General features: G+C 38.8%; 1 protein-coding gene across 1 annotated transcript in view; it reads left to right on the forward strand.

Annotated features, from left to right (window-relative positions):
• Positions 1-13,009, forward strand: part of LOC309549672 (dynein axonemal heavy chain 5-like) — a 303,485-nt gene that overhangs the window by 15,665 nt on the left and 274,811 nt on the right. The window contains exons 2-6 of the mRNA XM_082250083.1: positions 2,940-3,094; positions 9,741-9,983; positions 11,113-11,264; positions 11,911-12,084; positions 12,223-12,427. Coding sequence (XP_082106209.1) covers positions 2,940-3,094; positions 9,741-9,983; positions 11,113-11,264; positions 11,911-12,084; positions 12,223-12,427 — 929 coding nt within the window. The remainder of the gene's footprint in view (positions 1-2,939; positions 3,095-9,740; positions 9,984-11,112; positions 11,265-11,910; positions 12,085-12,222; positions 12,428-13,009) is intronic.

The raw sequence follows: 13,009 nt of genomic DNA on the forward strand, positions 1-13,009 counted from the left end.
CCATTTTTTTTCATAATTTTTGACGTTTCACTTTTGAATTATCATGTATCTGTTTAGCACATTTTTATATTTTATATATTTTTTCACTATTGGTATTGGCCCATTTATGGTATCTGATTAGGTTCATTATCATTCGTTTATGTTAATCACGTTTAGCGCTGCACATATTGTTTATATTGTTTAAATGTTTCTTATAACACATCAAATTTTCACAGTGATCTATTGTAAGCATTATACAGTACACAAGCATGCCATAGGAAGCTCTTGATATTTAAACATGAGAAAATCGGATGAACAATACCGCTTTCAGGGCAATTGTCCAATAATCTGATCGTTAGTAAGAAAAATAAAAATAAAAAATTAAGTGCAGCGCTAGTATTGTGAACATAATATACAACAAATAAATAATGTTAAAATAATATATGAATAAATCAAATATTCAGATAAAGTCCCATATCAAAGGTAGACTAAAAATAGAGTCCCAAAAGAGTGATGCATCTTGTTGGTGAACATAATCATATCCAAAATGTGAAAAGATAATTCCCAACACTAGGTAGACAAATAGAATGGGCGCTCACCAGATCAAGTGGGTCTGAATTGCCATATAGCAAGCAGACCGACTAAGCTTTACAAGATGATCCTGATTCCTCAGGAGTGTGACCATGGATGTAGTTTTCAGCTCATGCAATGATAGGGAGAGGGATGGAAATCTCTCAAAGCCAGGTAACATAAAAGCCAAAAAGAGGAGTGCACATAGCGTAATATTGCTAAAAACTTTTAATGAAATAAAAGAACTTGCACTTACAAAATTCGCATGGTAACAGGCAATAAAGTAAGAATGAGGTTCTACTGCGAGCTCCTGATGCGTATCGTCCGCACAGACATCATCAGAGGATATTGCTCATTGTATAGGAGGAAAATAGCTATCTTTATAGCTCTTCATATGATGGAATGACGATCCCCAGCTGGTCAATGGCACAGTATGATTGGTTCGATGTGTAAAACTTCGATCTAGATGGGGCGTAGAGCGCGATGTCACTTCCGGTATGAACTGGAAATGAGGTCAACTTCCACCCAAAGCGTTAATAGCCTCGCTTTAGCATCAACCAATCGAGTGAGAAAACATCACACCGCAATGAACAACAAGGAAGAAGCTGAAGGCTCCGGAAATAGCTTTTCACTGACCATATCCAAAAGGGACAAGCGCCATACCGTCAACATGAGGAGCCAAACGGATCGATCACTATTCTCAATCACCAATATACAAATAGTGTGCAAGATGAATCCCTATCATCGCATGAGCCAAAAACTACATCCATGGTCACACTCTTAGGAGGAATCAGGATCATCTTGTAAAGCTTAGTCGGTCTGCTTGCTATATGGAAATTCAGACCCACTTGATCTGGTGAGCGCCCATTCTATTTGTCTACCTGGTGTTGGGAATTATCTTTTCACATTTTGGATATGATTATGTTCACCGACAAGATGCATCACTCTTTTGGGACTCTATTTTTAGTCTACCTTTGATATGGGACTTTATCTGAATATTTGATTTATTCATATATTATGTCAACATAATTTATTTGTTGTATATTATGTACACAATACTAGCGCTACACTTAATTTTTTCTTTTTCACTTTTATAACCTGTTTATCAGTTATGTTGTGCTGGCAGCTTTTTTCACTTTGGTATTAGCGCTTATTAGTCCATTTTTTTCACTAATCTGATCGTTAGTATACAGCTTTCAAGAGCCGATCATGACAGTTTATGCAAAAATACCAGAAGGGACAAGCGCAAAAATATTTCTCATACAATAATAGAACGAACAAATTTCATGTAATTAGTATGTTATTAGTACGAAAAAAATTGCGTGTCCAAGACCATGCATGCTCAGAAATGAAAGAATACATTATAATACAATACCATTCATTACATCACTTCCAAAGTTGTATTCTGTCGTACGAGAATTTTCATAACTTTAATAACCTATTGGTTTTTAATATAAGACTAACATGAAAAAAATAAAACGATCATTCGTCCAATATTCATATTGTGTGTGCTAGGCTTTAGGTTTGTGTTAAATGAGATCAAAATACCAGTTGCTATTATTTGATCCATATGTATAAATTCATAAGGGGTCCATATAGTGAACTTGGTGTTGAGTTATTCACTTTAAGGTCAACACATAGGACAAGGGGGCACTCTTTACGTCTAGAGGAAAATACATTTCTTCTCCAAATACGGAAAGATTTCTTCACTATAAGAGCTGTGAAAATGTGGAAAAGACTCCCTCTAGAGCTGGTTCTGGCTAGCTCACTAGATTCCTATAAAAAAGGCCTGGATTCTTTCCTAGGTGTACCCAATATAAATGGGTACTAATATTTATAGGTAAAGTTGATCCAGGGAATATCCGATTGCCTCTCGGGGGATCAGGAAGGAATTTCTTTCCCCTGCTGTATCAAATTGGATCTGGCTTTGCTGAGGTTTTTCGACTTCCTCTGGATAAACTGCGGGTATGGGATTATGTATATGGGATTGTATGGTTGGGTTTTCTTTACTGTTTTTTATTGGTTGAGCCAGATGGACTTCAACCTGACTAACTATGTAACTATGTAAGTATATTTCTATTATAATGAGTTCCACAAAAGCATAATAGGGTTGATTTACCAAAACTGGAGAGTGCAAAATTTGGTGTATCTGTGCACGGTAACCAATCGGCTTCTAACATCGGCTTGATTAATTAACCTTTCAAAATAAAACCTGGAAACGAATTGGTTTCTATGCAGAGCTGCACCACATTTTGCCATCTACAGTTTTAGTAAATCAACCCCTAAACGATTTATGAAAATGCCTGTATTGTACTAAAGAATTTATCTTGTTCTTACTAGATAACCACTCAACATATAATCATATTGAATGTCTCTTTTTTTTATTTAAGCTGACGGACAACAGGCCCTCTTCTTTTTGGTTGAAGTTTATGATCAAGCAGATCCTTTCACCTGGCAATTTCACCTTAGCTCAGATCTACGGAGTTTAGAAAATGTCACCGCAAAGTCATCTTTTCCCACAGTGGTTTACTTTCTCCGTGCCGAGGTAACTACAGACACTAGCCACTTGACTATATAAACTGCCCCACAAAGATTTTAGGGACTTGTTTCTGAGGAATGGTGCCTTTATTTCTGTAGGATGACTGACTTCCTTCAAAACACATATTGAGTTGCGCAGCATCACAACTAAAAAATATATAGTGCATCAAACACCTTACTTACTCCAGTGGAAGGGATATTCATTAAAATCCACACAATTTAGTACACACAATTTAGTGATTCTGCAAATCACTATAATTTGTTAGCATTGCCAAACCATATTATTATTTTGGCTGCCTGAAGAGTTTTCGTTATCAATTGAGTTTAGCAGGGACAGCCTGAATTTTGATTAGTGCGTGGATACCGCTGCTCAACAGAAATTGATCGGTTGATAAATTTCTGTCAAAGGGACATGTTGGAAAATGTTCCTGCAGCTGCTGATCAGTGTGTCCTGACATATGCCACTGTCAGAATACAGTGTCCTGGGGGGGGGGGGGGGGGGGGGGGGATTCCTCCATCAACTTTATGTGAAAGGGGGAATCTGTTTTTTTTTTTCCAGCAAAACACAGCCGTTATGACTGATCCCAGGTGTGTAGGCTGGCAATAAATGGTCCAATAATAACAAGCAATATTGAGCATCAGCTACAGTTAGGCTGGGTTCACAGATATTGTTATGACAGACATCGCATGTGATTCACACCACATTACTGTGCACATCTCATGAGATGTCGGTGAGATACAAATTCAGCCATATAGTTTGTATGGCTAAATTCGCATTGCATTTGGACCCTTTTTTTGTCTGTACTAGAATCGGATCAAATGGGTGTTTAAACCCATGCAATCTTGATTCCTGTCTGATTTCACAGTTCGCACTGTGATCTGCGAAACAATTTGGGGGTGTCATTAACTTTACATTGACACATGCAGCAGTTCATAAAGAGCAGTGTGAACTGCCTGCAAGTGAGATGCGATGTGGGAACACTAGAATCACGCTGGTTCCCGCATCACACAAGTGTGAACCAAGCCTTAGGCCGTTTCTAAAATCGCATATGTTGATTCTGTGCATGGGCCTTAGGCTGGTCATATATTATACAATTGTCTTGTACAATTTTCCTTTAAATTTACCAAAACCATATAATATTTTATAATATGCGGTAAGACCCTTGCACTACATAGTTGAAGGTAAATCTAAAGGATATTGAAAAAGAAAGTTATATAATGTATGGCCAGCTTTAAACTTGCATTATTCAATGGAAAGATGGAAAAATCCAAGGTACTCCACAAATGTGTAGGTGAGGATTGCAACAGGTCCAAGCGCACATGCAAGAATGGGACAGATATCTTCCCAACTGTTGCCTGCCTTTTAACATGCACAAATAATATTATTTACAGCAAGATCATTTATTTAAGGTGTATATTTAAGGCTCCGTTCACATCTAGGCGTTTTGGGGCGTTTTTGGGGCGTTTTTCTGCTCTAGGATCAGCTCTCAAAACGCCCAACAAGACAAATCCTATTCATTTCAATGGCCCCTGTTCACATCTGAGCGTTTTGACGCTGTTTACAAAACGCCCAACGCTCAAAAAAGTACATGAGCTTCTTTTTGGGCAGATTACAGGCGTTTTCCATTGATCTCTATTCAATCTAAAAACGCCTGCACAAAAATCACGGTAAAAATCGCGGTAAAATCGCGGTAAAAAACGCCGCAAAAATCGCGGTAAAATCGCGGTAAAAAACGCGCGAAAAACGCTACGCTCAGGTGTGAATGTAGCCTTAAGTGATTGTAAAGTCTTGTTTTTTTTTTTTATAAAAATAAATAACAAACATGTTATTAAATGTTTGTTCTGCATAGAGCAGAATTACCTGCTCTATGCAGTTGGTTTTGCCCAGAGAAGCCTGGATCCTTCTCTTCTTGGTTCCCTCTTCTGCTCTCCTGGCCCCTTCCTCCTATTGAGTGCCCCCACTGCAAGCAGCTTGCTATGGGGGCACCCAAGGTGAGTCACAGCTCCCTGTGTCCATTCAGACAGGGAGTTGCGGCCCAGCCCCGCTCCTTTAACCACTTGCCCACCGCTCACATTGAGCGTACTGCGGCAAAGTGGCACGATCCCGCCGGAGGCGCGCTCCCGCTGTTTTCATTCACAGCGGGAGTCGGGCCAGGGGAGGAGCAGCGGCGATCGCCGCTGCTCTGCCCCGATCGTCGGGGAATCGAGTGAGGAGATCCGCCCGCCTGTGTAAACAGAGCGGGCGGATCTCCATAGTGACAGGGAGTGACAGATCGGAGTGTTCAGCATAGCTGGACATCCGATCTGTCCCTGTCTCACAAAGTCACCTCCCCCCCCACACGTCAGTAAGCACCAGGCATACATTAACCCCTCCCTCTCCAATAAAATTAACCCCTTCACTGCCAGTGTCATTTTTACAGTAACAGTGCATATATATAGCACTGATTACTGCAGTAATGTCACTGGTACCCCCAAAAGTGTCAAAAATGTCAGTCAAGGGTCCGATCTGTCTGCCGCAATGTCGCAGTCCCGCAAAAAAAATCGCAGATCACCGCCATTACGCGTTAAAAAAAAAAACCACCAAAAATGACAGAAATCTTTCCCTTAGTTAGTAAACGCAATAACTTTTACGCAAACCAATCAAAATACGCTTATTGCGATTTTTTTTACCAAACATAGGTAGCAGAAAACAAATTGGCCAAAAATTTTAAAAAAATTTGATTTTTACATTTTTTTTGGGGGGGGAATTTCATATAAAAAATGTTAAAAATATTGTTATTTTTTCAAAATAAACGCTCTTTTTTTGTTTATAGCGCAAAAAGTAAAAATCGCACAGGTGATCAAATACCACCAAAAGAAAGGTCTGTTTGTGGGAAAAAAAGGACGTAAATTTCGTTTGGGTACGTCGTCGCACGGCCGCGCAATTGTCAGTTAAAGTCGCACAGCCCCGAATCGCAAAAAGTGGCCTGGACGGAAGACGGCAAAATCCTCCGGTGGTAAAGTGGTTAATTCCTCATTGGCTGACTGACTTTGATTGACAGCAGCGGGAGTCAATGGCTCCACTGCTGTGTCTTAGCCAATCAGGAGGGAGAGTCCCAGGAGGCATTCGTGAACATCGCTGGATAGAGGGCTGAGGAGAGCTGCTACACACAGAAGGCTTTTTATCTTAATGCATAGAAAAACTTTACAACTCCTTTAACAAAACATTAAAACTACTGATACGTTAATTTTTATCTCCTTCTTCAATTTGACATGTATATTGTGAACATGAGAGTTTCCCCAACAGAAAATTTAGCACACTAATTTTTTTCACCTTTAAGATGTACAAGTCTATGGGATTGCAAAACCACTTGAAGCAGGTCAAATGCAGTTCAGACGACAACTTCTCCATTAATTCTGAATGATCTCAGAAGTGTCGCAAACTGATTCCCATCTGATGTTAATTTAAAAAAAAAGCTTTCATTCAATATGTGTATTCATAGTGATACCCTGACAAAATACAAGAAAGGCACCGAATCCCAATATACATATTGCAAAAAGAAGAAAGGTAGGACTTTGTAGGTAGCAACTAGCAATCCCATTAGGGACTCGAGTACTCAATTGATAAAATATATACCGTATGTTTATTGTAACAACATTAAAAAATGTATTAAAACCAAATCATGAAACGACATGTATGGAAAGTACAAAGCAATATCTCCCCATTATAAAGCAAAGTTTCCCCGATCAGGGTACATATATGGCAGGGAGACCTGTGGGAATATCTGTTTTGTATTCGTAAACGCAGAGTCTATGATAATCTAGAAGATATCCGGGTCTCAAGGATATCTCCGGTTGCTATTGCCAATGGATCGCTACACGCTTCGCTTATAGCTTCGGCAGGAGATCTTATTGTTGCTGGGAGATACAGATTAAAAATACATACATTAATTACCACACATTAAATCACATTTTTGCATTTTAAATCTTCGGTATTAAGTGGATATATCATGATATCAAAGACTTGAGTTCAAAAAATACCATGTAAGCATGAAAAACTTGTAAACATGCTAAGGAGTACTCAAGGTATCTACCCAAATCCCAGGGGGGAGAAAAGAAGAAAGAACACGAAAGCACCTGAACCGTATGGTGGCACGAAGAGGGATCCCAGACACGCCAACTCCAGCCGGAAAGAGGGGGAACACACACACCTCAAAAATCTCTCTATGGTTAGAGCCTCGGGAGTGTCGTTCTTGGGCCAATAACACCTACCACTACCAGAATACTATAGGTGTGGATCAGAGTATATATCTGAGAACATAATAAATTGTCATCCCCAAATGCCTGTTCCCATGTATGAAACAGGCAAGGAAGGGTTAATTGAATTATTACAGGTTCTCGACATAGAATGCCATAGATCCATAAACCATACAGTATACTGGAAACTATTCAATAAATATACAAAAGATATACAAAAAGTATATGCAAAATGTAATATGGGACTCATTTTCCAACAATGGCCGGCCTAAGATAGACAAATTTCAATCCAGCATATAGTGGAAGGTAGTATAGTCATCCCTCCAAAACGGCTTCTCCCTAAGAGTGACTATCGAAGACACTCAGTGAGTTCCAAATCATTTATTGAAATATAAACTTCATCATTCATGGCTGTGATGCCAAGACTGCTTGGGGAATCCAGGATGCGTCCACTAGAATCCTCTACATCTCCCTCCATAACGAAGCTATAAGCGAAACACGTAGCGATCCAATAGCAACCTGAGATACCCTTAGAGACCAGGATACCTTCTAGATTATCGCAGACTCTGCGTTTACTAATACAAAACGGGCATTCCCACAGGTTTCCCTGCCATTTATGTACCCTGACCGGGGAGACTTTGCTTTATAATGGGGAGATATTGCTTTGTACTTTCCACACATATCGTTTCATGATTTGATTTTAATACATTTTTTAATGTTGTTACAATAAACGTATATATTTTATCAATTGGGTACTCCAGTTCCTTAATGGGTTTGCTAGTGGCTACCTACAAAGTCATATCTTTCTTTTCTCTTTTTGTATCATAGTAATAACCTTTTGATGTGTCTATGCTCCCTACCTGACAAAACCCCAGGCATTGAGCACAATAACCTACGCTATAAACATAGCCTTATCCCCTAAGCACAGCACCTAAGCGCAGGAGAATTATTTGTTGTTCTATTGAGCACAAGAATGGTGGAAGGATGCATGCACATACGCCACTACTATAACCTTTTTAAATCTCAGGGGTTTCTTCAGGAGGTGCATAATGAGTAGGACATTACAGATAAGGAATGAGCTGACAGTTTATGCTGGCTGCTAACACAATCTGCTCTTTGTTTTGGTCTTCTAGGTAACTCACCAGTTTGCTTTAACTCCCTCCTGTCCCTGTAATCCATAGCCCTTTAACCTCAACCAACCCCAAACCACAGGAGATATTATGACTCCAACATAAAATGGACTAAATGGACTAAATCAACTGATAAATTTGTCAGGATACCTTGAAAAATCTGTATATGGCCCAAAAAATAAATCTAAAATGCAACGTATCTACAAAGTCCAGTGACATTCTGAATATACCTCTAGTATACAAACTGCTCTGAAAGCAATCTAAAGCTGGTCAGCTGGTTCAGCAGGAACTGGCCAAGATTAAAACCATGTAAGGGCAGGCTGAATGTACCAAGTTAATTGATCAATCAACTTGGGTAAAACCAGCCTGCCAGATTTAACATGCGATTATTGCTAGTGGTTGTTATAGCCGCTAGCAATAATCACTGTGTTCTCCTAGCGGTGGTGGCTTTGTGGCTTTTCCTGACCCCCCCCACTGGGAGAACACAATGGCTCTGCTAGAGAGATTCCCCTGTCAACACTGTCTGCAAGAAATGGTTGCAAGAATGAAATTCGCTCTGTGTATGGCCAGTCCAAAGCCTCATATACACGGGCCGAATGTCAGGGGGCATCGGCTGGTTCAAAAGAAACCGGACGATATTCGGCTCGTGTGTACTGCATCCAGTCCGACAGAATTTCGCCAGGATTCTGTTGAAGGGGCATAACCGAAAAAGGTCTGCCGATCGGCTCCCAATCAGCACTCTCAGCCAATGACTGAGAGCTCTGACCGTAATATTCTGGTGGGGGGCGTCTCCCTGTCAGAACACAATAGAACAGCAGGGGAGATTGCTGTACTAACATCGTATGGTTAGTACAGCGGCTCCTTCGGAGCTGTCAGTTTTTTTTCTTTGAGCCCTGCTGGGTTAAATGAAAAAAGACTAATAGTGTGTACTAGGCTCAAAATAGGCTCTGAAACAATGGACATGTTATTTGTACCCGGTGTATTGTCAAAATTCTGTTGCTACCTTCAGGCACATTTTTGTGTTCTTAGTTCCCTGTGTTGTAGGGCCCCATGCACACTGGCTGAAATTGCTAGAGTTTTTGCCGTGTTTGCTGGAGGATATTATAAGCCATAGCTATCCGCATACTGGTTTGCTGTAGGGGGATATTGAAAATCATTTGGGATATTTTCTAAAAGATCCAAAATTTTACCCATCCTGTACTAATACTGTTTGTATGCTAGACCTTGTGTAAAGTTTTTCCTTGCTCTTTTTCTCCTACTTTGTTTTACTAATTATTTATCATTTAGAATAAACATGACGTTGATGCTGCAATGATGGAGAAGGAAATATTTTGTGGGGAAATCAAGGAAAATCCAGTGGAAAGTCTTAAATGTTTGCTGAATGAATTGTGTATACCTTTACTGAGGGCTCAGAAAGACTGGGGTTCCTGCAGCCAGGAGAGTGTCACACATTTTCTATCAAATCTGGAGAAATACGTTGCGGCCATTGAAGAAGCTGCCATTATAAACAACACAGAAAAGCATTTGACAGTAAGTATATACTTTTTTACAGTAAACTTGATTTGTTTGTTGCAATATTACTTTTTTGTGATTTAAATTCTAAATTGTTGTTTGAATGTATACTGATATAATGTAATTTTTCTGTTTCAATATGTTTTTTATTGTTTTCTTGAACAGTGCATGAGTATTAGAGAACATACAAACAAAACAGTAGAAATAATATAATTAATACCCTGTAATCAGTGGGGAAAAAAAGAGAGTGGAAGAGAGGTTTGTGAGGGGTTTGTGCATGAATCTCACGTTAACTAGGTCCATAGGGGAAGTAAGGATGGTAGGGATAAATAATGAGGTAGGTGGGGTGGTTGGGATTCGGTTAAGGGATGAAAAGCAGTGGGGTAGCAATATGTTATAATTATTCTATACAAGATAGAATTTTTGTTGTTGGATAGAGAGACAGACGATATAGCACCAGTAAAATTACATACCGTATATGGGAACTCTCCCCAAACGATCTTTCAAGACCCATAAATTTCCCCATGTCATGTTTTGTCATGTCCATTTCTTACAAGTGCAGGCAACCCAAAAACGCACCAGAAAGGCATCTAAAACACAGTAAAACCACAATAAAAATGCATGTACGTTTTTACTGTGATTTTGCTATAGAAGTGTGAAAGGCGTCTAAAATGTTGGTTATTACTTGCTAGATAAGGCTCCATTCACACCTATGCATGTTGCTTTCGAGCATTTCTCCAGTGCTTTTTGCTGTTTTTTTTACCACGATTTGCGTTTTTTTGTTGTTGAACAGATTTAAAAAATGCAAATTGCAGAAGAATTTTTGATAAAAACGCACTACATGCTTTTTCTGCAGCTTCTCTATTGAAGTCTATTGAACCAAAAAAGCACTGTTTTGCCTTTAAATACGGCCCTGACCCTTTCCAAAAAGCAGAGGCACAAAATTGCATTGATGTGTATGCGTTCTATAGGAACCCATGTTAAAAAAAAATGTCCTGTGTTTCTGCAAAAAGCAAACAGCATAAAAAGAAAACATTTGTGTAAATGGAGCCACTGTGATGCTCAAAAGCCTGTTTTTTTGGATATTTTTTTCATGGCATTTATAAAATATAGTTTTCTTTTGCTCACTAAATGTTTTGTAATTCAGATTTTGAAGAGGCCACAGAACATTATCAGTCCAGATATTCTACAGCAAAGATCTGTGGTCCTTGATTCAGAGATTGTCAATGAAAATGAGGCCCTACTTTCTGAATGGATTAAAACCATTGAGCAGGTTTTGGCTGAAACTGTGGATGAAAGGTACAAATATACTGACAAACTATGGTAAACATTGAAATCCTAGATACAGATTTTGAACACTTTCCACTTTACTTGCACTTCACTTTGTACTTTTAGATAATATTTGTTAATAATATAGTAGATGATGATCATTTTTCGATACGTGTAGAAGACAGGAGTGCAGTGGTCGGCTTGATGGTCACAACTTTGGAGCTTCTTTATTAGTTTGATGTGTATTCAATACAGTCTCCTGCTAGGTCGAATCATCAGGAAATGCTTTTAACAGAAGACCATTAGAGCAATCCTATACAAATCTGTGTATTAAATGCAATAATCAAAGAATTACACAGCATGCATGTAAAAATACTGTATTAAAACCATTTGAAAACTACTTTCAGTTGAATGAACTAGCAATAGCTATGTAGACTTACTAAAAATATATAATAGTTAGTTGTAAATATGCGACCATAAGTACACCTATACTTTACATTCAATTATTTTTCTTTCGTAAGCTTTTTAGAGAATTAGCGATGCTATTTTCAACATACAAAAAGTAACGTGAACCCCCTCATTTACAAATTAATGATGTTTTTTAAAAACTCATCATAAAATTCTTTCCTATCTGAGATTACAGAGGAATTTTTCTAAATGTAATTTATTGGTTTAGAGTTCTGGATATTACCACTACTCCTCTGACTGAGCTTCAGCGCTGGCACCAAAGACAGAAGATGCTGGGATTGATAACAGAGCAACTACGAGGAAAAGAATGCAAATCTGTTATTGGAGTCATAATATCTTCCAAATCTAAACTGCTGAAGAGGTGGAAAGCCATGGATATTGGGTAATATATTTTCAAAGGCCCATAAAATAAAAAGGAATGCTGAATGCATTTTTTTTTCAAATGATTTTAGATGGATCTTTAGAATTAGTAATGTAATGAATAAAGCAGCAATAAATTGTGCCACAATATTTTATATAGGATTACAGAGGCAACTAATGCTACAAAGGACCGTGTTAAATACCTGGAGGCATTATATCGTCATCTGGAAGCTTTGTCTACTGACATTGACCCAGCAAACCTTGTAAACAACACAATCCCCGGCTTCTTCAATGGCATCCAGCAAATTGAAAACATGACAAAGTTCTTCTCCAAAAATGGTTATTTGGGACTCTTACTTACTAAGGTACAGTATTATAATATTGACGCATTAACTACTTAAAAATGATGTAATCCTAAAAAAAAAAAAACTTAAAAACTAATAATTTGTTAACTTTTTTAATCTTAAGTATGAATGATGTGGCTGCCAAGTAAACCAAAATACCTGATGATCCTGGCAGTCTTTGTTGGGCTTGCCAGCTTCCTGCTTTTTTGTCAATGCTATCCACAGGTTCAGCCCCATAGTATGATTGACAGATGTGTGCAGTTGATCTTTGAAGGGAAATGCATTTAGCCGTTAGGGTTCAAGAATAAGTGATTCACAGTTCAGGGGTCAGTATTAAGTAACGCAGAGAGTTCAGGGTTCAGGAATAAAGTGATTGTGAAGTTTAGTTTTATTTTATTTTTTTTTAAATAACAAACATGTTATACTCACCTCCTCTGTGCAGTTGGTTTTGCACCGGGCAGCCCAGATCTTCCTCTTCTCGGGTCCCTGTTCGCTGCTCCCGGCCCCTGCCTCCTGTCGAGTGCCCCCAAGCAGTTTGCTATGAGGGCAGCCGAGCCAAGCTGTAGCTCAGTCTGTCCATTGAGAAACAGAGCTGCGGTTCAG

Source organism: Pelophylax lessonae (assembly GCF_965119305.1).
Source record: "Pelophylax lessonae genome assembly, chromosome: 3".
NCBI classification, from domain to species: Eukaryota; Metazoa; Chordata; class Amphibia; order Anura; family Ranidae; genus Pelophylax; species Pelophylax lessonae.